This window comes from Tetrao urogallus, assembly GCF_951394365.1.
Source record: "Tetrao urogallus genome assembly, chromosome: 1".
Classification (NCBI taxonomy): domain Eukaryota; kingdom Metazoa; phylum Chordata; class Aves; order Galliformes; family Phasianidae; genus Tetrao; species Tetrao urogallus.
The window spans coordinates 33,833,167-33,860,993 of record NC_136813.1 but is presented as its reverse complement, the minus strand read 5'-3'; the positions used below and the strand labels follow the sequence as shown (position 1 = coordinate 33,860,993).

General features: G+C 36.1%; 1 protein-coding gene across 1 annotated transcript in view; it reads left to right on the top strand.

Annotated features, from left to right (window-relative positions):
• Positions 1 to 27,827, top strand: part of DIAPH3 (diaphanous related formin 3) — a gene marked incomplete at both ends in the record, with an annotated part of 225,786 nt that overhangs the window by 17,343 nt on the left and 180,616 nt on the right. Inside the window, 7 exons of the mRNA XM_079534573.1 lie at positions 5,069 to 5,242; positions 10,941 to 11,045; positions 16,676 to 16,806; positions 20,388 to 20,462; positions 20,551 to 20,620; positions 20,997 to 21,133; positions 21,593 to 21,698. Of these exons, the coding sequence (XP_079390699.1) occupies positions 5,069 to 5,242; positions 10,941 to 11,045; positions 16,676 to 16,806; positions 20,388 to 20,462; positions 20,551 to 20,620; positions 20,997 to 21,133; positions 21,593 to 21,698 (798 nt within the window). The remainder of the gene's footprint in view (positions 1 to 5,068; positions 5,243 to 10,940; positions 11,046 to 16,675; positions 16,807 to 20,387; positions 20,463 to 20,550; positions 20,621 to 20,996; positions 21,134 to 21,592; positions 21,699 to 27,827) is intronic.

The following is a 27,827-nucleotide window of genomic DNA, read 5'->3' as shown; positions in this document are numbered from 1 at the left end:
GAACAGGAAAGTTGTATTTAAAAAGATAGAATGTCAGACCTTCTAGAAACTGTAACGATGCTGATACAAAGCTGTCTTTAGATATCTCCCACTGCTTAGCTTGGTTTAAATATATTTTTGATATAACATAGAAGATTATTGAACTATATTTTTGCCATTTCCTCCTCTGCGCTTGGATCGCCAGCAGCATCAGTGGTAAATTTCATTACAACCAAGCAATGAAATTTCTATTCCTTGTGTAAAGAGCTTTCTGTGGACCATGAAATTATTTGCTTGTATGGAGTATTGAGAGGTATTAACTTTTCTGAAGTACCAGTAATACGAAATTCAAGAGTAATGGATGTAGAATACCCACACTGTGCTACTGTTCAGGTCTTGTGAATTTTGTTGTTATTCTCTGTGTTGGCTATGTTGGGATGGATGAGAAACTGACTGAATTTATGGATCAAGATTACAGAGAGGGTAGGGACAGTTGACATTATAGATTTGCTACAGGCCAACTGACCAAGATGACCGCGTGGGTGAAGCCCTCCATGGACAGATAGGAGAGGCGTCAGGTTCACAAGCCTAGGTCCTCATGGAGGACTTCGACCACACCAAAATCTATTGGAAAGATAACACAGAAAGACATAAGCAATCCAGGAGGTGCCTGGATTTGTTGGTGATAACTTATCCAACAAGGAGACAATGAGGTGAGATACAATGCTGGACCTCATTCTCACCAAAAAGGAGGGGCTGGTGGGGCATGTGAAGCTCAAGGACAGCCTTGGTAGCAATGACTGCGAAAGGATGGGGGTCAAGATCCTTAGGGAAGTTAGAAAGTAGTGCAGCAAGCTGGCTACTCTGGACCTCAGGAGAGTGCATTTTGGCCTCTGGGATCTTCTTGGTAGAGTAGTGTGGGATCTAATCTTGGAGGGAAGAGAGCCTGAGAAAACTAATATTCGAGGATAACCTCCTTCAAACTGGAGGCTCAATGCATCCCAACAGGAAGAATGTTAGGCCATGTGCCAGGAGATCTGCCTCGATAAACAAGGAGTTCCTAGAGAAACCCAGTCATAAAAAAAGAAGCTTGCAGAGGGTGGAAGGAAGGAAGGACGAGTAGCCTGGGAGAAATACAGACAAATTATCTGAGCAGTCATGGATCAGAGCAGTAAAGCTAAAGCCCTAGTAGAATTAAATGTGACCAAGGATATCAAGGGCAACAAGAAAAGCTTTTGTAAGTATGCTAATGATAAAGGGAAGACTAGAGAAAACATGAGTGCTCTCTAGGAGGAAACAGGATATCTGGTTACTTCAGTCTTCACCAGCAAGTTCTCTACCCACTCCAACCAAGCCATAGAAAGCAAAGGCAGGGACTGGGAGCATGAAGAATTACGTGCTGTAGTAGAAGATAAGGTCTAAGACATCTGTGGAATGTGAAGATGCACAGGTCCATGGGACCTGGTTCAGATGAATCTGTGGATCCTGAGGGAAGTGGCTAATGAATTTGCTAAGCCACTATCTATTGTATTTTAAAGTCATGGCAGTCCCCCACGAAGTTACCACTGACTGGAAATGGGAAAACACAACCTAGATTTTTAAAAGAGGAAAAAAGTAAGACCCAGAGAATTTACATGGCAGTCAAAAATCGTGGAGCACATCCTACTGAAAATGGTGCTAAGGGACACCAAACAAAGAAGTGTTTAACGATGGCCAGTGTGGCTTCACTAAGAGCAAATCGTGCATGACAAATTTGGTGGCCTTTTGCAGTGGGGTTAAAGCATTGGTGAATGAAGGAAGAAAAACTGATGTTATCAACTTGAAGTTGTGCCAAATATTTGATGCTGTCCTGGTCAGCATCCAGCTGGTCTCTAAAGTGGAGAGAGACAGATCTGATGAACCAAACCACTCGATGGACAAGAGCTGTTGTCATTGGCTTGATGTCCAAGTGAAGACTAGCCATCTGATGTTCCTCACGGCTTGCTAGTGTTGAGACTGGTATTGTTTAACATCTTGGTTGGTGACAAGGACAGTGGGATTGAATGCACCCTCAGTAAGTTTGCTGACAACACCAAACTTTGTGTTCCAGTTTGAACATTTGAGGGTTTTGTTGCCATCCAGAGGTACCTGGACAGGCATGAGAGGCGAGCCTATGTGTACCTCTTGAACTTCAGCGAGGCCAAGTGCCTCACTACACCTGTGTGAGGCAATCCCAAACACAAATACATATTGGATGGAGAGTGACAGCAATCCTGAAGAGAAGGATTTGGAGCTGTTGGCTGATGAGAGACTCAACATGAGCCAGCAGTGTCTGCTCATAAACCAGAAGGCTAATCATATCCTGTGCTGCATGGAAAGAAGCACAGCCAGCAGGGCAAGGAAGGTGATTCTCTACTGCACTCTTATGAGCAGAGAAGCTGGATGCCCCATTTCTGGAAGTGTTCAAGACCACGTTGGATGGAGTTTTGGGCAGCCTGGTATAGTAGGAGGTGTCCCTGCACAAGGAATAGAGGCTAAAACTAGATGATCTTGAAGGTGTCTTGCAACCCAAACCATTCTGTGACTCCTTTTTTTTCAATTTCCCTTTTTTAGATCTATAGAATTCTTCAGATTTCTTTGCTTTAGATTATTCAGAAGAATTTGTTTTACATGTTTTTAAATGCTTATAATGCTAGCATCTGACTTACTTTTCCTTGTTCTGTTCGACAAATATATTTGAATAGTGTGCTTTCTCCTTTAAGACAAGTGGTATTGAATTAGCTGATTATATGAAATATGAGTATTAGAAGCTCATCTGTAATGCTGCAAAGCATCTAGCACATAGTCTAATATTCTAAAAGAAGTTAAAACAAAGCATAAATTAAAGATGTGAACAACTGAAAGGAAGCAAAATACATCTTTTTAGGGATGAATCAGCCTTCATCCCTGAACTGTTTCTCAGTTCCTTATAGAATAAGAGGAACTCTGGGTATTTTATTTCACTGACTAGAGTGGTTTTGTTGACTGGCTCCCTTTCATCTTAAGAACTGCTCTGCCTTTGTGGAGCAGGAGAAGGAAGAGGGAAGCCTTAGGGAACAAGGGCTGTAAGAAAGGGAAGGAAGAGGGGACATATGGAGGAACAAGTGCTTGGAGATAGGGGCTAAAAGTTTTATGGATAAATGAGTTAAGAGGTGTAGGGCACATCTTGCTTGTCATCCCTCTACCCACTGAATCGTCCTGAAATTTGTGATTTCAGCCACGGTGTTTTCCCTCTGCCCCTGCTTCAGTTCTCCGTACTAAGAATCTTCAAATATAATGATGTGGTTTTGTTTGTTTGTTTGTTTTTTGTGTTTTGTTTTTGTTTTTTTTTTGGTTGTGCCCTAGATAACAAACATGAGCACAGGGAAAAGCTGTTGGCTAACGTGTTCTTTGGAGCAGGTGTACTGACTTTCATTGGTGCTTATTGAAATCCATTCATTGAGAAGAAAGCTCTCCTATCAGTTGATTTTATATTTTAAGATTCTGGTCTAGTCAATGAAGTTTGCAATCTGGCTTCATCTCTGCATGCTTGCCCTAGACTTATAGTTTTAACGACAGGAAGGAAAATTGCTGTCTGATCAAGATGTGAGATGGCTTTTGTCACTGATGAATCTGTACTTTGCTTTCCACAATGTTCCCCTCCCTTTTGCTTTTGTTGCATTCTCTTTCTTCCTGGGTCTTGCCTGTGTAATTATTCCTTTTGAGTGTGCTTTCCATACTGCCTGCTGGTTTGATGTGACACTGAAGGGCCTCATCTTCCATGCTGAGTTCTTTTATGTTTATGCTATATTAATTTTCTGGTTTTGCATGTTCTACAACCATCTGTATGAGTGGCTTGTAATCTATGTTCTAAAAATGTTCTATTTCAATTTTGAACAGGAAGAATTTAAATTCTTTTTGTCTTTTTCTCTAAACCTCTCTTTATGCATAGTCAGTTTCTGCTGTGTTGGTGAGAGTGGAACGCTTATACTCAATTTTTGCCACTAATTTTCTTTGTTCACTCTGATCTTAACTTTACAGATGCTGTAATAACCACTTGTCATTTAGTGTGGTAACTTTGATGTGCATACTGAATGATATCTCAAAATACTCATCTTTAGGATTTATTGAAACCTCAATAGTATTTGCATAGCAGTTCAAAGATGTAAGGCTACTGATAAGGTTGAAATCTTGTAAAAAAATCTTCTGTGCATCAAACTGAACTGGAACTTTCTTTTGTGTTGACAAATGTAACATTGCTGTTCATATCTGCTCAAAAGGCTGTTACAAGGATGATTCAGTCTCTAACACTGAAAACATCTTAAAATTTCAGTAAAATGTAGTTAATACCAAACCAAGGAAAAAAAACCAAACAACAAATGCAAAACCCAAGCCCAAACACTTTTCCAAAGAAGCTTTGGTATCTTTTCAAAAAGTAAAGTAAGAATCATTGTCTTATATCGGTGATAAAGCTTTAACTTATTCATTAAACTGTGAATTTATACTACCTGTTTTTAACAACCTTTAAGTTTTTATGCTTCTAAGTGAATTTTTAAATAATTGGGACACAGAAAAGTGCTGAGCTCAGGTAATAATTGAAATGGAAAATAAATAGAACAGTGTCTTAGTCATGCTAACTTGTCTTATTAGTAAAAAGTAACATCACTGTATATCATTATATTCTATTACAATGTCAGCGATGCAGCCATTTCAGACTTAGGAGAAACAGTTTAGAACTGTGCCTTATATAAATCTACTTTGTTTTCTTCCATATTCTACATGTAATGGTTATGAGGAACTCTTCATAAATCCTTTGTTGGTTTTGTAAATACAATTTTCCTCAAAATTTTTTCCATGAAATTCTTATGTTCTGTGTGGTATCTTCATAATTTAGTGGAATTCTTATTTGCTACTGAAGTGCCAAACAACTTACCATTGTATGTATCCTTAAGAAACCACTTTAATTAAGGCAGTTAAGAAACAGGTAAGTTACTACAGAAAAATCAGAATGTTGAAACTCCAAGAATACCCATCTTAATTAGGAGTACGCAGAATGGGAAAAATGTGTGAAATATTCTGTTTCTGTTTTCAGCTGGACAGATTTGCCAGTATAAGAATTCCAGGGAGCAAAAAGGAAAGACCTGCTCTGCCACATATGAAGCAGTCACACTCTACAGATGGGTCATCTACACCTACTGATGTGGAAGATTTTGTTCCAAAACCCCTGTCAGAAAGAGAAATCATAGCGCTCTTTGAAAAAATGATGGTAGGTGTCTTACTGACTTTTTTCACTGAAGAATGCCGGCATGCATTATGATCTTCACCTGAATTACTATTTTTGTTGTTCTCTGGACCATTTCCAAAGAAAATGAAGCCTTTTAATTTTTGACAAGATTTGTGTGCCTGCAATACTTAATATGGAAACGAAAGGCTTCTGATTATTAGAAGTGAGATTCTGCAACAGGTTTTGATGAGGAGAAAGAAGGGGAATCCTGCTTGCTTTTAAAATGACTTGAAACATAAAGGGGCTTTATGCCTTTGAATGTCACAGCAGGGTTTCGTTCCAATCTAATATTTGCACAAAAAAGACTTGGAATTCTTGCCCCTAAGTCAATGTTTTCTCTACAAGGTGCATGCAGTCTTAGTGTAGTTTCTTCTATAGCTGTCATCATTGATCTGCTACAAACGAGTGGTCACTTGCCAGAAAGATCATGTGATGTTGGTACCACTTCAACTGGTGTTTTCTGTTTGGTTGTTTTATTTTGACACAGTTGATGATATTTTAGGGAATGGAAGATTAAGTGTTTAAAAGTAAACAGCCTTTAAGGAAAAGAGTGAGATTGGAAAAGCAGAAATTCACAGAATTTCTTCACAGAAATTAATAATTACTTGTCTCCTGTGAAGCCCACATCAGCTACTATTGACTAGGTTGTGGAGGAAATTAAATGTAGTCTTAGAGGAGTGCTCTTATAGAATTTATAATTCCTAGTACTCTTTAGTGTTTAGTTTTGAAGGTATATTTGTACTACCGTTGAGAATTATGACTGAGAGAATAGTAATTTTTGTAATTTTGTTGTTGAAGTCAAGCTTTCTGGAGATACTTTTGCTGAAAAATATCAGTTGGTCAGTACTGAAGGGAACAGCTTCTAAGATCAGAAACCTCACTGAGTACATTATGCTACCTTTTGGGTTTTCTTGGATAAATATTGCTTAATTTTCCCCACATTGTGTGCACTAATGTCCTGTTGGTGGTTGAAATTATGAAAAAGTTTCATTTTTGATCACGGAATTATGAAAGAATACATAATACCAGAGAGTCAAGGATGATTACTAGCTCCTTTCATTTGTGATTATTGCTGTTAGGAAGGTATTCATGTGAAATGATTGACTCATATTTTCCAAAGAGGTATCGCCTACCTACAGAATAACTTAAAATGATTTGAGGGGAAATAAAAGATTTGAGTTGAAACCTAAGTCACAGTTGACATGCCTCCTTAAGCAGTTGAATACTTCTTATTTGTAAAATTCTATTGTTTTGGTGTTTCATATCATAGAATCATATCATAGAATGGCCTGGGTCGAATAGTACCACAATGATCATCTAGTTTGAAACCCCCTGCTATCTGCAGGGTTGCCAACCACCAGACCAAGCTGCCCAGAGCCACATCCAAGCAACCTGGCCTTGAATACCTCCAGGGATGGGGCATTCACAACCTCCTTGGGCAACCTGTTCCAGTGCATCACCACCCTCTGTGTGAAAAGCTTCCTCCTAACATTTAACATAAACCTCCTCTGTCTTAGTTTTAAACCATTCCTCCTTGTCCTATCACTATCTACCCTCATAAACGGCCATTTTCCCTTCTGTTTATATGCTCCCTCCAAGTACTGGAAGGCCACAATGAGGTCTCCTCGGAGCCTTCTCCAAGCTAAACAATCCCTGTTCCCTCAACCTTTCCTCATAGGAGGGATGCTCCAGCACTCTGATCATCTTAGTGGCCCTCCTCTGGACTCATTCAAACAGTTCTGCGTCTTTCTTTTGCTGGGGCCACCAGACCCTATGCAGTACTCCAGATGGGTCCTCACAAGAACCGAGTAGAGTGGGACAATCACCTCTCTCTCCCTGCTGGCCACCCCTTTTTTAATGCAGCCCAGAACACAGTTGGCCTTCCGGGCTGCAAGCGCACACTTCTGGCTCATGTCCAGTTTCTTGTCCACCAAATCCTTCTCTGCGGGACTGGTCTCTAGGAGATCTTCCCCCAGTACGTATAAATACATAATTAAGTATAAGATTGCCCCAGCCCCGTAGTTCCCCGGCTCTTCCTTTCTCCCTTTCTTAAAAATGGGAGTAATGTTTCCCTTTTTCCAGTCACTGGGGACTTCACCAGACAGCCATGATTTTTCAAATATGATGGGGAGCGGCTTGGCAACCACATCAGCTGTCTCATTCAGATCCTGAGGATGTTTCCTTTGTTTAAAAAAAAAAACAAACCAAAAAAAAGCAAGAGATCACTTCTTACTTCTCATACAGGCAGAATATAATATTTCCTATGAATGAACTTGCCCTTACATCTAGGATTATGCAATATGTTTTGTACTGATAAGTTTCTTAGTTTCTTGCCTTTTTTTTTTTTACAGTATGGTTAGATGTTGGATATTTTCTGCAACAAAAGCAAGGCCTTTGTTTTCACTTCATTACTCAATAAGTTCAGATGTTTAATTTCCAGAAAACTGAAAAGAGCAAGACTACTTTAAACAGAGGAATGTAATAGCTACAGGCAAACACGAAACTTTTTTTAATTTAATTTCTCCATCATATAGCATATACGCACATTTCAATTTTATTGTGAAAGAAAATCTATGGTATTTTACAAGCAAGGTACTGAAGATGTGATAAGTTTCAGGAAAGGCTAAAAATGACCTAGGCATGTTTTTTTTTTGTTTTTTTTTTGCAAAATGCTTTACTGAATATTTTGGTTTCAGTGTTCTTAACATTCCTGTTTATGTAAGCTTTAAAAATACAGTTGAAATATTGAATAAAATCCAGCTAGCACTATTAAATATATATGTAAAATATATTTTTGTTTGAGGTTAGTATTGCTATACATCTATATACCTGTGGAAAGAATTTTGAGGCACAAAATCCTGAAGACATTTATTGGAACTTGCAAGAAAAAAAAAATTGTATGTTAATATCAAGATGGACTTTATTTTAGTTGTTAGACTATGGCTTGTCACGTGCACATCATAAAGGATATGCTGCCTGGTAATAAGAGTCTTCATAGATATGTTGTTCAGCATTTAATAGGTGGTAGTGAATTAAATTATACTATTGTATGAAATGAGAGATACCTGTACATGATAACAAGGAAAAGACTAGAGAGAACAGTAAGGTCAATCTGACAATTTTTTCTTCCTAATTTTTAGCCCAAGGCATAAAGATTTTCATGCACCTGTTTAGAATTTACAATTGTAGTAAAATTGTAGTACTTTACGTGCTTTGAAATAATTTTTACTTACAAAAAAAATTTTGAAGAAGTAAATTAGAAAGAAGTTCCTTATCAGTTTCTTATTTTAAATGCCTTTCAGGTTGTCCCTAAATCCTTTTTTCCCAAACCATACATTGATGTCTGAACTCCCCGATGAATTTTAGAAGTCCCGTAGTCCTGTCTTACGTATTATGTAATTTCCTGCTAAAAATTTTCCTGGCTAGCAAACAAATAAACAAACAAACAAACAAACAAAAAACAAAAAAACCACCCTAAAAACTAAAAATTAAATTTTTAGCCTTCCATCTTTAGTACTTTGATTTTTGACATCCTAAAGACTTCACCTTGTGTGGTTGATTGTTCTCATTCTCATCCTGAAAAAAAAGCTGCAGCTGCTTATGAAAGCTTTAATAAAGACAAGCAGCTTTAAATATATTTTCTGTCTTTATTTTTTTCCATAATGTTAAATACAGAAAACTTACCCCCACCTTGTTTTGTTCCCAGACATATGAAAGTCTTATACATTATCCCAACATGTTTTAAAAGCACACATTTTGGCTTGATTTTTTTTTTTTTAAATTCTTCTTTGTGCAGCATTTTTGAATGATGCCAAGTTGCCTATCATTAAGTAAATCATGGTGGTTTATTGTTTACTATCACTATCAACAAAAATGTAGAAAATGTAGCATTTATTTTCAAGATAATGCCCCAACATTTGGTTTACTAAGAGGCAAAATGCAGTATTCAGCTATTGCACAAGGCAGTTGTCAAATTTTTTCATGGATTCTGGTAGTCAGGAGGGCAAACACAGTGCTGATCTGTTTCTTCCAGATCCAGACAAATACTAAAATAAAAGATTTAAGAACATTTGAGTTCTTCTCAAGGGAGTTCTTCTCATGTAAAATGGATAGGAACTGTAGTAATATGAAGAAAAATAGATGGATGAACTGTTGAGATTTACATAACTAACGTGTTATGTAAGTGTACGCTGTGACTATCAAAATGAAGAAAAAGGCATGTGTCAAGAGTATGTGTCCTTATGTACTGCTAGAATTTTGTTCTTGGCATAAGATGATAGTTTCTCTCTGAACTTTTTTGATCAAAGAAGTACAGCACTTTGAAGAATAGAACAGCTATGAGAAAAGATTGAAGTATGTGTGGCCTCCTTTCTTTCAGCTTGTTTAGACAAACTTGTTTTGCATTAATTTTTTTTGATATGGGAAGTAGCATGAATGCATGAGCTAGTTGCCACAGAGGCAAAAGACTGTGATATTACCATATTTTAAGTCAAAGAACTTTTTTCAGCATGCACCCTGTACTTGTTTGGCACTAGTGGTAAAAGCAAAGAAAAAAAAAGCTTATTTTACTAAGTGAGAAAACTTTCTCTAGTCCTTCAGGAAAGGAAATGATGACATTTCTGAGCAGAAAAACAAAGCAGAATCTACATGAAATTGCCCTGATTTTGCTGTGAAGCAATTCAGCTTAAAGGGTCTAGCATTTTCTGCAACTTCTGACAGCTCAGATTTATAACAGCTAAATATTTCTAGAAATTGTGCTTGACCTTGTCCTGTTCCGTACGAAAACTGGGGAAAGATAAGGAAGTTCAAGTTTCAGTGATCTTTAAATTTTGATGTTCAACTTGTTTTCTTAAAATTAAAAGAATAATTTGTTTGCTTTCTGTCACTGGTTCTTGAGTAGGTGAAATGAGCTTTGATATTGAGATTGTGAGACAATACCCCATCAGTGGGCAACGAGTTTCAGCTGAAAATAACTGCAGTAATTTGTCCTAAGTTTGGTTGACCATAATAATGCTAAATGTATACATAGCTGTGTGTATATATTGTTTCCAAATGCCATTTTAACCTACAGCATGAAAGGAAATGTCTGTTGTCACAAAATGTAGGACTGATTGTAGCAGTCAGAGCATTCCTAGGCTTGGAACACTAGGAGTTCATGAGTCAGAACTGCCACTGCGTAGCTGCTCTGTGGCTTTGAATGGGGTTCTGCATCTGCTGTTTTTGACTCTTGGGTTTATGTTGGCATGAAATGTGACAGTGGTTTTGATAGCAGTTGAAGGTGTTGTTTTAGTGATGAAGACATCAAGAATTTGGTCCTCGCCTTTTGTACAAGTGAATATTATTCTGTGAACTACCCTTGGGAAAAAGGAGATTGCATTGCCCAGCTTTATATGTTTCAATATTTTAAGTGATTTTTGAGAAGAGGTTTTGCTACTTCTGTTTGTGATGCATTCGCTTATCCTGGCTCAGTTGCTTTTTTTTTTTTTTTCAATTTGATTTGCTGAGGAAGGTAGATACGCTTCTTTGTGATATTAAATAACATCTAACTTAGCTATTTGTATAAGAACTTTCAGTTGCTTAGGTTCATGTTTTTGTGTCTTTACTTTTTATAATCAGTATTTTATGGTTAAACAACTATTGCTTGATGCCAAAACTTCTTTTATTTCTCTTTCCATTCTAGGAAGATATGAATTTAAATGAAGACAAGAAAACGCCGTTGAGAGAAAAGGATTTTAATACCAAAAAAGAAATGGTGATGCAATACATTAGCACTGCTTCAAAGTCTGTACGTACATTTTGATGAAATATATGAAAAATGACTTAACATTTACCTTCCTTACTACTAGAGAGGAAAAGTAATGTACGCATATTACTTTCTTTTGATTAACTTATTTCTCAGATAAAAACATTTTTAAGGGACATTATCTCATAAGTTTACAAGCTGCAATAAAAGAAACCTAGTGCAGGGCCAAACTGTCCGGATATTGTTTAAGATGAGCCTGTGAGAGCTGTGAGTCCTTCTGTAGCATAAAAATTCTTTAGTACTGGAAGATTGGGAAGTCAGTCAATTTTTCTTTTTTAGAGATATTTCACAGAAAATCAGGAAACTTCAGGCCACGGATACAACACCCCTGGTATTTCTCAGCCCAGAACAAATTACCCAGGTTTATACGTTGTTGATACTCCAAGCCTCCACAGTCGTTCTAAGAGCTAAATTGTTTGATCTAAAAAGTGACTAATAGTAGAATATGGATGGCTGTGCAGAGTTGCTGCATCTGTGTATGTTACTGAAACCTCACCATACTGATGATAGTGTTAAGATTCCCTTTCTTGAGAGAGAAGATTTTGTGCTGGCTCTTGATTTCCTAGCACTTACTGCTTGCAAAGAACTGAAGCCTGTAGCTGATGAATAGGTTTCATTGATCCTTTCAAATGTCATTTGCAATAAGGATTTTTTTTTGTTATCATCATGTATTTTTTGCTAGTGGAGCCTATAGCACTATGCACAGAGCAGCCATACAGGGTACTCTGTTGAAGAAGACAGGTCAGTTTTCCTCCTCCAGGACAGTGGTTTGTTCCAACACACTTTTGTTTTGCCCCAGCAATATTGTTTCCATTTTCCCCTCCCTGACTTCCCACCTGTCTTCCTTCGTGCTATGTGAGACCTCTGATGAATAATTCATGAAGAGAAACTCTTGTATTTACTGAACTATGTTACTGCTGCTATATCTTTACTAGAAATAGCATTTAGATTTCTGAGGAACTGGGAGGAGCTTTTCTGTGATGTATAAATTCAGCTGTTTGATACAGTAGTCCTGCAGATGAATATGATTTAGTGTTGGTGCTGTTGGGATGGGAAACTCATGGTCTCCCACCATCCTCCTTGCAAACTCTTTGTTGCCAGCATGTTTTTAAGTGCCTCAAGTGTACTGGATGCACCAGGTGCCCTCTGCATCTTAGGGGAATAGTGCACTTGCACGCTGTACTGCACTTAGCAAACTTTCAGTGTACCTTCACTCGAGGAAAGGGGTGTGAGTTCTTTTCAGATGAGCTGAAATGCTGAATATGTGCCTGAATGTTATGTATAACTGATCCCATCTCATGTCTCTGTTCCTATTAATGAGACACATACTAAGCTATCTTATGTTGGTACAAAGTATATTCACTTACAACCCTTCTACAGAGTTCTCACCAGGCTTCATTTAAAGCAGTTGTTATTTATAAACACTACTGAAATGGAGAACAGGTCCCTACTGTAATAAATCACTGAATATGAAACAGCTTTTAGTGATCAGTGGATTCTACTGTAACCGAAGCTTCATCGTTGGCTTCAGTATCAGGATTTCTCTTTCTTGGAAGTGCAGAACACTTTTCCAACGTTTACAAAGAATGGCTCTATTACTGGTATATCTAGAGATCACTCTGGTTTTGGCAGATCTATATATATTCAGTTGCTTATTTATGTATAGAATACTGTAACCTACCTCCTCACGTATATGACATGTTTAGAATGAATCCATCGCTTTAGGACCAAGGAATGTACTTCTGAGTAACTTAAGTTCTGCAGACAGGCATAGTTCGATACTCCTTAATTTGTTTCCTTTTTACTTAGAGAGTTCTTCAACAGTTAGCTAAATAAAAGCTTCTGTACATGTTCGTAAACATGCTGTCACCATCAGCCTTTAGTTTTAAGAAGCTCCCTGTAGAAGAATTTTCAAGCACGTAAAGCCTCTTTGTCTGGGGAACTTACTAAAAATTTGGACAATAATATAATTTACATGCTTGATTAATTCTTCTGAAGCACTTCAGAATATTCTGCTATTGTGTATTTATTTTCTTGTAATGTACAGTGTTTAGATGAAGCTTTATTTCTTCCTTTAAAATATCAGCTGAGAGGTATGTATCACATACTGCTTCAAACCATAAAGGTTTGAAAATCTTAAGTGAAATTTTTGTTTCCTGTGGTATCATGTCATATTTATCAGGAAGCATTCAGAATCAGAGAATCATAGAATGGGATTGAAAGGGACCCCAAGGATTATCAAGTTCCAACCCCTCTGCCGTAGTCAGGGCCACCAGCCTCCAGAAGAGGGAACATAGTTGTATTAAAAGGCTACCTCATCTACCAAAGTAAATTTCACTTCTCTGTATGTGAAACATACACAGACTGGATTTTTAAAGTGAGTTTTCTTCGCAAGATTTCATTTTTGTTGTTCAGCTTACTCCCTTGTAATGTTGTAACTGAATTAATTAATGCTGACTTCATACTGCATCTGCTCACAGACCAGTTGTTCTTCAGTTGAGCAATTAAATTTTGAGAGGCACTGATGCCTCAAGATATTTCCTGTTTCTCGGTTAATTCAAGCATTTTGAACTTAAGCAGCTTTTCCCATGCAGAAATATAGCTAATATAATCAGTTTCACAATTGATATCAGCTACAGTTCTCATTTTACTTGAGCAGTGGCAGATGCATCATATTCTTATTAAGTAGCAGAACTGTGTTATAACTGTGAATAATAAGTGGTACTTGGTACTGTGGATATGTTGTGCACACACTCATACAGTTCACTGGCGTCATCTGCACAAGATAATGTTCAGGTGGGGAAGTTGATGTGAAACAGAGAGGCTGGATGTTGATGCAGGTCTCCATTGCTTATGATGGTGTCTTTGGATGGGTCAGATGAGACTTCCTGAGTTGTCATTCTAATAAACTTTTGTTGTCTGGCTGGGTTCATTTTCCCTGCGACCTCTCTACATGTTGCTATTACTTTCAGAACACCTTCTAATTATCTTAACTGTACATCTGGTCCATATGACTTTCCTACTTGACCATTTCTGCATTGAAAGAAGGCTGTTTTACCAACTATTTATAAGTATCTTAACTGTATCCAGCTTGGTCAGTTTTACAGCAAGAACTGCTGGGATATGTCAATGAAAATGACAAGTTCTCCACCCAGGATATTAATCCATATGCTTAGGCATACAAGTAGTGCTTATCAATTAGTCTGTGCACTGCAGGAGCTGCCAGGAGAGTTTCTGGGACTTTTTGAAATTCCCACGTGTAGGAGAACTTCTGTAACATTTAGTTAAATGTTTTGTTGTGACGGCTGCTAGGATTTCGGTTGGTCATCTTGTCTCTAGCCACTCCATTATCTCATCCATGCAGAGAATAGCTGAGGAGATCCAGAACTGCACAGGGAACTGAATGCATGCATTTGCACACAGCTGCACCCCTGACCCACTGTTATACCAGAGATGTGACTTAGATTACCTACACATGTCACAGCTGTAACTCAAATTCCATAGACTCAGGAGTATGTACTGTCTTGTCTTAAAATGTTTGGGCATTTATTGTACCAGGATGGATGTGTTCAGTATGCACGCTGTTGAATAATAAAACAGCAATCCTTGTCACTGATCCCCCTTAGGCATTTAATTTGTAGAGTTTTATACAACATTCTTTTACCTTTCATATTCTATCAAATCTGTTATGTGCTTCTTAATGTTATGAGTTTTTTTAATTTGTTTTTTGAGATCTTTTACATTTGGCTTAGAGATTCTCTTCAGTTATTTTCTCATCTCTGTGGAGCTCTAACACAGCCATACTTATAGGGAAGCTCAGCTGCTTGCCTGATGGAAATGTAAGTTACTATCTTGGTGAAGAGGATGATTTTGGAAGCACTTCAGTTTTAGATCCAGGGCTTGAAAAGATTTTCCTGGAATATTCTTGCCAATTAGATGTATTTTTAAGAAGGTGGTGTGTTGTTCCTAACATTACCGGTGTATACTGGCGGTAACTCTTGGATCCAGAGAGTACCTGAATAGGTGTTGTGTGAAAAAGACAAAGTAGTTGGCAGAAAATGAATCTCCCTGCATTCCAGCTTGTTCTCAGCTATCCTTGGGGCCGGGGACAGCTGAGCTTAGATTCTGAGTGATGTTCAGTTTGATGCTGTAAGTCTGGTCGTGTTCACTATCACAGTAAAAAATTCACAAATAATGCACTGTCCAAGTTGTCTGGTTGTGTTCAAATGAGCTCTTGTGACCACCTTTAAGGAATTTGGCTAGGCCCACTAAGAACTCCTGTGGCTGGATTGAGTAGGTCAGTTCAACTCCCTTGACTACCTGGTGATGCTCTTCCACTGTGGTCAACTGAGTTCCCATCAAGAGCTCTGCAAGTCAGATTCTGACTGTTTGGACTCCAGCATATGTCAGTGCACCTGGGAAGTAATAATCGCTTGCATTTCCTGCTGAGACACTCCATGAGATCCTTCTCTGCATGTTTCTGCTGCCTGTTGAGATCTACCTGAATGTCAGTGAGCCATCTAATCTGTCAGCCACTCTTACTAATTTTTAATCTCATCTCTTTCAGAATTTTTTTTTTTTTTTGTGCTTTGCTTCCAGGAACAGGAAAGAATAACTTTCAGCACTTAAACTCTTGACTTAAGCCCAATCAGCCTCACAGTATAACCAATATAATAATAAAGTATTATTAAGTAACTGTCTTTAATGCTATATCATAACTATACCTCAGTTCCCAGCAAAATGAGTCTTTCCATTGGGTCAACCCAAATATAGGTTGCATGCCTCATCCCCATCTGCCCTGAAAAAAAAAGTGTGGAGGAGTGAATGCTATTAAGAGTATAGTGAATGCTTCTTAGATTTTTAATTTTAACTGCAAATTCTATGGCTGTTTTTGTTGAGGGTGACTGTTGTTTTGTTTAAAACACTGGATATTCTGTGTCCTCCCAAAAGGTCATTAATATTTTGAATTTACTTTAAGCAACATTTCTCATTTAATGATTTAATGATGAGTTGAGGCAATTGTCTTTTAGCTTATGTTGCATAAAATAGGAAATACAGGAAATATTTTGTCTGTATAAAACTGCTTTTATAACACTGCATTAGCTTGTCATAGCATTTTCTTTTCAGTGCCCTCATGTCCCCATTTGCCTCCCCACCCACCAAAAAAGACCAGAATCCAAAAAGCAAAATTTGGGTAAAATTCTTATTTTAAAATATCATGTTATTGCATCAGCAGTCATGTTTGTATTGAGCTGGGATTTATCTTTCAGAACTTAAGTTGCTGCTTAAAGTGTTCAAGTCCCTCCTTTTTTAAACTTTTTTTTGTTTGTTTGTTTGTTTGTTCTGTTTGTTTATTTTCCTATGTGCATGATGCATTTTTATGTTTGCTGTCTGCTACTTTTGACTACCAATCATAAACTTAATCACAAATTGGCAAAAATGTAATCAGCATTCAACATAAACAGTGTATGGACAACAAATAGTTGCAGACTTAGGTCTAAAATATATTGTTTTCCCACATTTTATGGATCAAAACCAAAGTTTAGTCATCAGTGGTTTATTCAAGTGCTGTACATGCCAAATAAAAAATGAATTTGTTTTCTGTTTTTCAGGGAAGTCTCAAGAACAGTCGAAAGATTTCACCACAAGAATTTATCCAGGAATTAAAATCTGGATCAACAGATGAAAGACTAGTGACTTGCTTAGAATCACTTCGTGTGTCCTTAACTAGTAATCCTGTCAGGTAATGCAGAATTTGAACATCATTAACAAATAGTGCAAAGATTGATCACATTCTTATTTCTTCATGGATTAAAATGAATGGATCTCTAGATGTGCACATTTCAAGGTTTTCCACTTAATGAATGTGTATGTTTTAATGAATGATTATATCCTTTTTTCTTTTTCTGCATTGATTATATACCTTCTGCAAATATTGTTTTTGTAAAGCATATTTTTAATTAACAGAGAAGATAAGAATCAAGTGATAGTGAATAGTTTTATCCTGGTACTTTAAAACAAAACAATAACAAAGGAAACAAACTGAAATTACAGCTTATGGCTCTAAGGAAAGAATCTCTAGAGCAAAATATATCCTCTGATCTTGATCACTGTTCTTGAGGTGAATAAATGGGGACATAAATATCTCATAGTTACAAACAGTTCATGAAAAGTGATTTGGTGATCTATTTATTCTCCTTTCATATAGTAGTTGCAAGAAACTTGGATAATTCCATTAAGAGAACTTTTTAAAAATGCACTGAGAACGGAACACTGACAGCTACCTTGGTATTTTATCAGGCTGACAAAAAGCTGCGTTGCCTCCAGGTATAGGGCAAGTAATTTGTTATTCTGTTGTGGAAGCAAAGGAAAGGACAATAATAACACAATGGTATCTTACACACTGAATCATTCCCAGCCTCTTCAACTGCTGGGCATGTGATAAAGTGTCTGCGTACAATTTCACCTAATACAAAATATGGTAAGAAACATCAAGTAGGATCATCTTTAGATCAGATATAGCCAGTTATTCTCAAAATACTTGATCAATGTTTGCCTGATCTGTTTCAGAACAAACCACCCTGCTGAGAAAATCTATTTTAAAGTATTTATACATTTACACGAAAAACTTATAAAAGCATCTGATCCTAGTGTATAATTTAAAAAGTCCACTATAGTTCTGTGTCTAGCAAATAGAAAGAACATTGTAATCCTCTCCTGTGATGAGAATGGAAATATTTTGTCTTTCAAAAGAGCTTCTGCATCTTACCTCGTATTATTTGCAGTAGAATGACTTATTATTTGTCACTGATGAGGTCCCACTATTATAGGTTATCTGAAAATTCTGATTACTCTTCAAATGTAATTATAATAATAAAGTATTATGACAACAAATAAATTTTACTCCCAGATACATAATTTTTTACCCACTGCATTCAATAGTGTGTAAATAATAGAATCATTGAGGTTGGGAAACCAAGGTCATCTAGTCCAATCACTGCCCCATCTTTACCATACTCACTATATCTTATCCCTAAGTAGCACATCTACCCTTTTCTTGAAAATTTCTGGGGAACATGACTCCACTACTTCCTTGTGCAGCTTGTCCAATGCATTATCACTCTTCCTGAGAAGAAGTTTTTCTAATAGCTAACCTGAACCTCTCCTTGTGCAATGTGAGCCCATTACTACTTGTCCTATCACTAGTTATTTGGGTGAGGAGACCAATACTAGTCTCACTATTAACTTCTTTTCAGATAGTTTTAGAGAATGATGGGGTCTCCCCTGAGCCTTCTTTTCTCCAGTCTAAAGAATCCCAGTTCCTTCAGTCATCATAGGATATGAGCTCCAGACCCTTCACCCATTTTGTTGCTTTTATAGTCTGGACAGGCTCCAGTGCCTCAGAGTCTTTCTTGTAGTAAGAGGCCTAAAACTGAACACTGTACTGTTCTGTACTGAACACTGAAGTGTGCAGCCCTACCAGGGCCATGCACAGAGAAAAGATCTCCCTAGTTCTGCTGGCTATACTATTTCTGATACAAGTCAGAATGTCATTGGCTTTCTTGGCCAGCTGAGTATGCTACTGGCTTGTGTTTACCCAGCTGCTGATTAGTATCCCCAGATACTTTTCCTCTACCTAGCTTTCCAGTCACACTGCCCCAAGCCAGTAGTGTTGGCGGGCATTACTGTGACCAAAGTGCATGACCTGAGTTGGTCTTGTTGAACTTCATCCACTGGACTCAGTCCATCAGTTCAGGCTCTTTAGATGCTCTGTATGGCCTTCCTGCAACTTAATGTTATCTGCAAACTTGTTGAGGTTGCATTCAATCTCCTCATCCAGATCATCAGTAAACATATTAGTCAGGACTGGCTCCAATATTGATCCCTAGAGAACACCTCTAGTGACTGGTTGCCAGCTGGATTTAACTCCTTTCACTGCCAATCTCTGAGCCTAGCTGTTCAGGCAGCTTTTTACCCTGTGAAGAGCATACCTGGCCAAGCCATGAGCTACTAGCTTCTCCAGGAGAATACTGTGGGAGACAGAAACAAAAACTTTACTAAAGTCCAGGTAGATTACATCCACAGTCTTTCCCTTGTCCACTAGGCAGGTCATCTGGTCATAGAAGGAGATGCTGGTCAAGCATGACCTGCCTTTCATGAGCCCATGCTGGCTGGACCTAATGCAATGGAGAAAACACATAAAGTAATGTTAGTGCAGTGAACAGTAGTTTTTTTTCCTAATTCTCATAAACTTTTTGGGGGTGTTGAACTTCTGATTTTTCAGAATGGATGTTTAATTTTTACATGAAAGACAATTTTTTTTTTTTTTTAATACAGGACAAGGGGTTCTTTAGCATAAGCTTTTTAAGTAAAATATTGTAAAGTATTCACAGAAACTATTGCTGCGAAACCCACAACAGAATCTTTGTTTTAGTGATTATAGAAACTATTACATATGTATCATGCTAGGTATCTTATGTTCTAATTATGATTTTGTAATCAGTTAATAGTTAAATGTACTACGCTAATTTCATGGAAGAGAAAGAAAGAGTAGGGTCAAGAGAGACCTGTTATGAAATGAATTTCTGTCTTTTTTAGTAGTAAGCGATCTAAAATTTTATGACATTAGTATGGAAAGTTAACTAAAGTTGTCGGGAAATATTTCCTGTCACTTATGGGAAGAGAAGAGTCTTCAGGTATCCCCTTCCCTTAACTCACAGCGGAGTATAAAAGGCAGGACATGTCTTCTGTTATGACTACAAATGTTAGTGTCTGTGAAATGCAGGGTTATGTAATTGATCAAACATTGTTTCAGCAAGACCAAGAGGTGCTAGCCAGGGGATGGCTGCAGTAATGCAGGCAGTCGATGAAGAGTAGAACTTTGTTGTATCAAGCCATTTTGACCAAAAATAAACAGAAATGTGAAGCAGTTGTCTGGTAGAAACAGCTTGCCAAGGCTTAGTCTCATGAAAGTTAGCTTTGGTCAGAACTGAATTTTTTATTTTGTTCTCTTGAAAGTATTCACATGCATTCATATCTCAGGGAAACATTTCTGTATTTTCTGTAGGCATTTTCTTCCTTCTTTACCATTTGTTGTTTAGATTCTCTAATTTTCATTAGATACTCTAATGTTTTGGTTTTTTTTAAGGTAATCTAATTGGGCCAAGGAGTGAAGGCAATGCCCCTTGATCCTCTGTTGAATAAAGATCAAATTTAGGTCATAAAATCATCAAGTTATACTGCTTTTATTTATTCTAAAAAATTTAATTTATTTTAATTAATATTTTAAATATCAATTGTTTTTATGTCTTCCTTTCTCCCTAGCTGGGTAGAAAACTTCGGCCGAGAAGGTCTGGGTCTTCTGTTGGATGTTTTGGAAAGACTGGTTGAGACAAAGCAGTAAGGATAACTTTCTTTAAAATTGATAGTTTTTGTTATTATGTATACAGCATTTAACTACAATAATATATTTTTTTAATCTAATCAGCCAGGACAAAGCTGTGAAGAGAAGCCAGCATAAGGTTATACAGTGTTTAAGAGCCTTCATGAATAATAAGGTATGGGATTTTCTTTAATCTGGAAGTTTGTTCTACTGCTGTTCAGTTTGATATTGTACACGATCAGTCAGTGTGTGTGTAATTTGGAGAAGCAGAGGGTTGGTCAGCTGTGACTAGAAAAACTTCCACCACATCGATTTGCAGAAGCCTGCTTTCATAATAGTATAAACTTTTGATACTGATGTTTGCTCTCATTAAAAAATGAGTGACCTGTTTTGACCTTTCCCTCATTTAATTTTATTTTTTTTTATTTGAAAGAGTCAAATATGATTTGAAATATATGCTCAAGGAAACTGTTGTCATATTGTACTGGACTTTCAATATTATCATTTGGTTTCCTTCCAACTCTCATTATAAGTATTTTTCTTCTGTTTAGTATGGATTGGAAAGAATTCTGGGAGAAGAGAGGAGCCTTTTGTTGCTGATCAAAGCAATTGATCCCAAGCAAACTAACATGATGACAGACATAGTCAAACTCCTTTCTGCAATGTGCATTGTTGGAGAAGAAAGCATGTAAGTACTGCGTTTAGCCAGATAGAGTAAGGTAATTTCGGGATGATTATATTATAATTGTGTTTAAATGAAACGCTGAATTTTTCAACTAATGCTTGAAAGTAGTATCTGTACTGTGTTGTCATTTTTGAAAATACCTTTATCTGTAACTTTTTTTATGGTTGTATTGGTAAGAATTTTCTTTTTTGGCATGTGAATGAACTGGTTAGATGGAAGTAGTTTTGCAGCCATTTTTTTCCTAGAAGTTTTTTAACATTACATTTAAGGTGTTTTAGCCATTGTAATCTAGTAGTCACTCTTTGGTTACATAAGTCTCCAAAGTAAACTATGCTTAAACCTTCTACATTTGTACCCTAAAATTGAAATAGGTGAATGTTCTGGCAGCATGACTCTTGATACGACAAATGAACAAGAAGGTTAAATATCTCTCCTGAGTGAAATGCTTTTATTTTTGTATAGCCTTGAAAAAATTTTGGAAGCTATAACAGCAGCAGCAGAGGAAAGAAATGTTGATAGATTCTCTCCTATCGTAGAAGGACTTCAGGATAACTCAGTTCAGCTGCAAGTAAGCAATTTTTTGCACCAATAGTCTTTACAACAAGCAAGTTTTATATATTATTATAGTTTTATATATTTTTATATAGTTTTATATATTTTTCTGCATTACAAAAAGGGATACTGAAGAAGAAGAGATACTGTTTTAAATAAAGGTTCAATTTGGGAATATTTTTAAAAATGTAATCTTTGAAAATGCATTATTGGAAGATTCAGTCTTGAGAAACATAATGATGTTGTGGTTGAATTTGCTTTCTTCTGCTTACCCAAATCTTACAGATTTTTTGAATTAAAGTTATACTGCCTTTTAAAGTAAAGCGTGAGTTATGTATTAAATGCAAAAGTATCTAATCTCTAATGATATTAGCTTGAAATTAAATATAAATATTCATAGAAAACAAGAATTTTTAGCAGTGTTTAAAAAATAATTTTTAAATGAACATGAAATCTGTCTCTCATATCTACTTCACTTTATTTGCCTTCACCCACAGTGAAAGCAAAGAACTTTTCACCTTATTTTCAGTTTGCTTCAGTTGAGATATAGAAATACAGAAAGATGCAAAGTTTTATAGTAAAATTGAGCAATCTTTATAAGTCATTATTCTATTAGTGTGAATAGTAACTCGTATTGATTTTCATGTAACTTGGGTGAATGAAAAATTTTTCGTATCATATTCTGAATTTTGCCACGATGGCAGGAGATAAATCTGCAGTTTGGAAGAAATGGTTGTATTACTCCACTGTCACCTTTTGTATTAAACAGTTCATGTCTGATAGTAAAAATTGCTTTTGCTTTCTCAGTCGTTTTAGTAGTCTAGATATCAAATTGTAATATAACTTGTTGAGTAATAAACTGCCTTTCTTTAGTCTCCAGTATTGTAAAAATCACTACCAAAATACTTTGTTTTCTGAAGTGCGTTCTAGAATAAAAATTATGTCTGTGCTGAGCGTAGGTCAATGGAAGATTGTATAAAAGATTAAAGGAAAGTGGATTACTTTGATTGGCGAAGAGATACTTGACTTCCTTTTTTGAAAGGTTTTGTTTATAGGTATTGCCATTTTTCTTTCCCATATGAGAGCTGATGGCAAGTCATTTTTCAGAATCTTGTTGCCATAGCAAGAAATAGTTCCAGTGATGAGACAAATTCACTTTTGGGCAGTGGCTTTGTGGTCCTTTATATAAGGCTCTGCTTACAGTAAATGTGAGTGAGAAAGAGGGATTGAAGGAGGGAATGTGTGTCAGGAGGAAGAAGAGAAGGAACTTTGATCCTCAGTTGTAGTTGGTCTGGAAAGGGACTGCACAGGGAAATTGTACATTGTAAGACAAGTTTCCTTCCTGTGTTCTGAGGCTTTTGAACCTGCAGATCAGACACAAGTTTCTCACAGTAATGGGTTTCTATCTTTAGTGCTTTTGCAAGAATCTTAATGGTTCTTTAGCATTAGTTTTAAGTGTGCAATCTGCTATATGTCTTTCTTCCTTTGGAATCTGTTTCATCTAGATTTCAGGGTGAATTGTGTTTAAGTTATTACATCTCTGTTGAGTATAATTTTTGCTCAGTGTTTTAGCATCCTGGAGATAGCAGGCAGTAGGAATTTGGGAATTTGTTTTTTTTTGTTGTTGTCTGTTTGGTTTTCGTGCATTTTTTTTTCTTTTTTTTTTTTTTTTCTTTTCTGGATCTTTTTTTGTTTTGTTTATTTGTTTATTTTCATTCCTTTTGATTTTCAGAGTTGCATATATTCACATGTGGACCTGATTATAAAAAAAAAAAAAAAGCTTTAAATCCTTTTTCTGTATAGTTTAAAAAGCACACCAAAACTGCAGTAAAAGCAGTCCTTAGCGTATCTGCTGCTTCAAAGAAAATAAATGAGTACATACGATTAATTTAGCCAAGAATCATCTTTCGCATTTTTTAGAAATTTATGCATAAAGACCTCTATAGTTCTGTAAGCATGTAAACAATTAATAGCTATTTTAGATCAACATTTGTGAATAAGCTTCAAATATTACAGTCCCTTGTGAACAGCTGTTGGTAAGCAGCCCGCTTGATAAATAGATAGATACCAATATGAATGGCAGTTGAGACAGTTGATGTACAGCATAAAAAATAGTTACAGCTGATTTTCTCTAAGCAGTTAGCTCTTTCTTATGAGTGCATTCATGCTTAGTATGTACAATGATGCTCAACTCCCTTAGTGAGGTAGCACTGATGAGATAACTGAATCAGTGCAGAAACTTCAGCTGGATTGTTAACTGTGCAGTAATCCTTATTTTTCTAGGACTGCTCTTCTGATATTAAACAAATAATTTTCTCCTAGTTACAGCATTGTAGAATTGTATTGTTCCTTGTTTTGGGATTTGTTGTCCTCTGATACAGAGGAAAACAGAATTTTTAAAACTGACAGTTATATATTACAATTAGAGTACTTAAATAATCTGTTAACTTACTTTGGATTTATTGAGGATTTCAAATTTTCTGCAAATAGCTAACATGTTCCATTTACTGTGCTTTCTGGTCATAGAAACTTAATGAAATTTCACATTTTTTGGAGTTAAGCTTGCATTTGAACACTTTCATCTAAAAAGCTTTTTTCTTTTTCAGACTGTAAAAATGCTAGCTAGGTTTGTTTATTATTTTTTTGCTTTTTTTTTTTTTTTTTGTAAGGCTTCTCATGTGAATCAATTGTAAACTTCTGTAACGATGACATTGACCTAGTGGTTAATTTGACAGTGTTTTAATGAGACAAAAGTTTACAGTTGTCAGTTACTTGGCATATTTGCCTTGATTATCTGCCTGATATGTATAGGCTTGCTTTGTAGCAAGTGAATTTGACACTAACAACTGACCTTTTCAATTTTAAGTTGACTAACATTTCTGTTGCTTGAAAGGTGAATTTATGAGAAGCCTTAGTATGTTAATTTTTGTATTTTCAGTGAAATTTCAATATATCTATTTTTTTATTGGCTGAAAACAAAGGATATTCTACTTTTGATCTTTCATAAGAATTATCAGCAAGTACAGCAAGAGTACTTCCATATTTTTGGTTCAAGATGGATTGGTGATCCTAGTTTGAGAAAAAAGCTACAGCCAGAAGTAATATTGAACTTACTGAGAAGTATTTTTATGTCAAAGTTCTTTCCTATTCATCATTAACATTACCCTCACAGTATTTATAAATCGACAGAGAATACCATTTCATCCTTCTTTTTCATCTAATAACATGGCCTATGATATTTTGGTTAGCTGAAACACTTGGCAGTTCTTGGCCATTTGGTCCTAATGAGATTCTTTCCATAAATTAGTAACTAATACGAGCAAAGCACACCTTATCTAAATGCAGAGACTGATAATATTATTTAAGATTCATGTAAATGTGCAAATGTACATTTGTGTGGACAAAACATTTCATTGCTAAGAATATTTTAGTATTAGCAGGGGGAAACAATTTAGGAAAATTAGTAAAGTATGTACCAAAGCCAAATCTGTATCTGGCTAAGTATTAGGAAACAAAATTTAATTAAATCTATATTATCATTTGTCCTTTCTACAACTGTTGATAAAAGTGAGAAAAATGAAGTTGAAAATCTTCCTGCATTTCTCTTATCTCAAGATGTGAAATAAGATGATGCTTAGCCACCTATTCAATATTAGTAATCATGTCTGTATGAGGAAAAGCTGCTGTGAGCTACTGAGTTGTCAACACTTTCCATGAGGAAAGTACCAGTTATGTTATCTTTGTGTGCAACTGAGAAGAATAACAGCATTCCTCAGAGAATGCAGAGAAAATCAGGATTCAAATTTCGAGCTGTAAGCTCTCACCTAATGGAATGTATCTATCTCATTGGTCTACTTTATTATAGAGGAAAACATTCAAATTGTTGCCATTCTAGGTGAACTCAGTGATCATCCATGCAAAGCTCTTCTCCCTGCCCGGGAAAGAGGGCTTAGAAATTACAGTTCTTGACATTGCAACAGAATTTTAGAAGGCCCATCAAAGAGTTGTATATTACTGTATATCTTTTAAGTATTAGAGCAAAAAATAGTTGGACTTATTCAGGCATCTTCTCAAGGTCTGCAGAATCTAAACTTTTGATGAATTGGCTGTAGCTGTAGACCATTTTTTCAAAAGGTATTGATCACAATGAATTCTGACTTCTTAGGAAGTTAATTCACTTGTCTTCACTGAACTTCTTGCTAGTTCAGCAGAAGTACCTCTTCATTATTGAAGATGAGATGTCTTTTAGATGGACATGGTGGACATGGCCTTGCCTCTTTTTGTCCATGACTGAAAAATTCAAAAGACTGTCAATCTCATTCAAGGTAATTGACTGTAAAAGAATGCTGTTGTATTGTCAGTTTGGGCCCACTCATCTGAAGTGCAAGTAATGACTGATTTTTCTGTGTACCAAGAATTGACATTTATAGAGCTGTCAACTGGGGCATCACAGCATTTTCTTCAAGTACTTTGAGAATTGTCAAGGAACAATTTTGCATTTGGGACTACTGTCCTTCAATTTTTAATTAGGAACAGAGAAGACAATAACTCATGAGTGGATACTGCTTGGAATTCTGCATGTACAGACAAATAATTGAAGAAAATTAATTATCTGTCTGTCTGAAAAGAATTGTCTGTAAGAATTACTTTTTTCTTCTGCAAGAGGTTCTTTCAACTGTGTAGAAGATGTTTTCTCTTTGGTCTTACCCTTTATTTGCAGCATTTGAGATTGGACAGAAGGACCTGAAAGGCCTGTTGATGCTTTCTTCTGATAAATACTGTGAACAGGCAGTGAATGTGTTAGGAAACAACTTATTTCAAATAAGTTTCCAATCTAACACAGCAGAAGTAAGCCATCTCAGGAATTTCTGGAATTTGAATTAATTAATTAATTGATTGATTAAATTTTTGGGAAGGAATTACCATGTCTGTCATTTCAACTGTATTTCTTTAACTAGTAATAAGGAGTAAACTCATTGTCTGACTACTGTTAGGTCTGAGGTCAATAATATTTTCTGGTAATTTAAGAATTATAAATATCAGTTGATATTTAAATTTGCAGAATTTTTAAAGCATACTGTTAAACAGATTTAGCACTACTTTAAAATGGGTATGTCACAATCTGATATTTTCATCTTTAATTTAAAAAACAAAAAAACCAAAACAAACAAAAAAAAGGCGTTAGTTTTTATTTTTCTGATTCATTTTTGCAGTTGAGACTTCCTTCCTCCTAAGCAAAAAAAGAGGAAGATGAAAGTAGAATGCTAGTTATTCAAAATTGTAGGCCAAAAACAAACAAGCTTTCTTAAAAAAAAAAAAAAAAAAGAAGAAAAGTTCTCAAATAAAGTAAGCCATTGAGCATTCTGAGTTACTTTCACAACATGTCAGATGTCTTTGTGTATTAGACAAATGTATGCAGTACTTGCAGATAAACACATTTCCTTCAGAGGTTCCCACTCTTTTGTGCTGGCATTTGGAAGCCAGGTGGGGTACACTGAATGTGTACTATATATTTGTATTTAAGATTGTGAATTGGGTCCCTAGTTGGTAATGATGATGTATCCTAGAGTGCCCTAGTCGCTCCATTTGTGCTGTAAAGATCTATAGAATCAATCAGAGAACAATGGGAGTTCAGCAGAGGAGTTTAACTACATGTGGCATTCGTCTGTGTATGGACATCTAAGTGTAGATATCTGAAGTTTCAACTGTGTTGTATTGGGAAACTAATAATAATTCTATTTCTATAAGAATAATTCTATTTCTTGAGTTCTGTCTTGTGCTTATACCAAGCTTGCTGCTGTTTTATTGACGTATCTTCAAACAGAGTAAGAGTATTAATATATTTTATTCAAACTGTGAACTTCAGAACAGAAAAAACTGTCTTACTTCTTGAATCTTCCAATGGATTATTGGTTGAAACTGCCTATTGGCAAGCTGCCGTTCATCAAGCTATTCAACAAGTATGAGGGATATTTTTCTCTTTCTCTTGGTTTTGATATTTCTTCCTGAGATCTAACTTTCCCAAAAGCACATTACTCAGAAGTAAATTTAAGTGAGGTATTTTTTGTAATTTGGGTTTGTTTCCTCTTGTATAACCTGCACTCTTTCTGCTTTTTGCAGACTTTTCTTTGAAGGCTGCAACAAC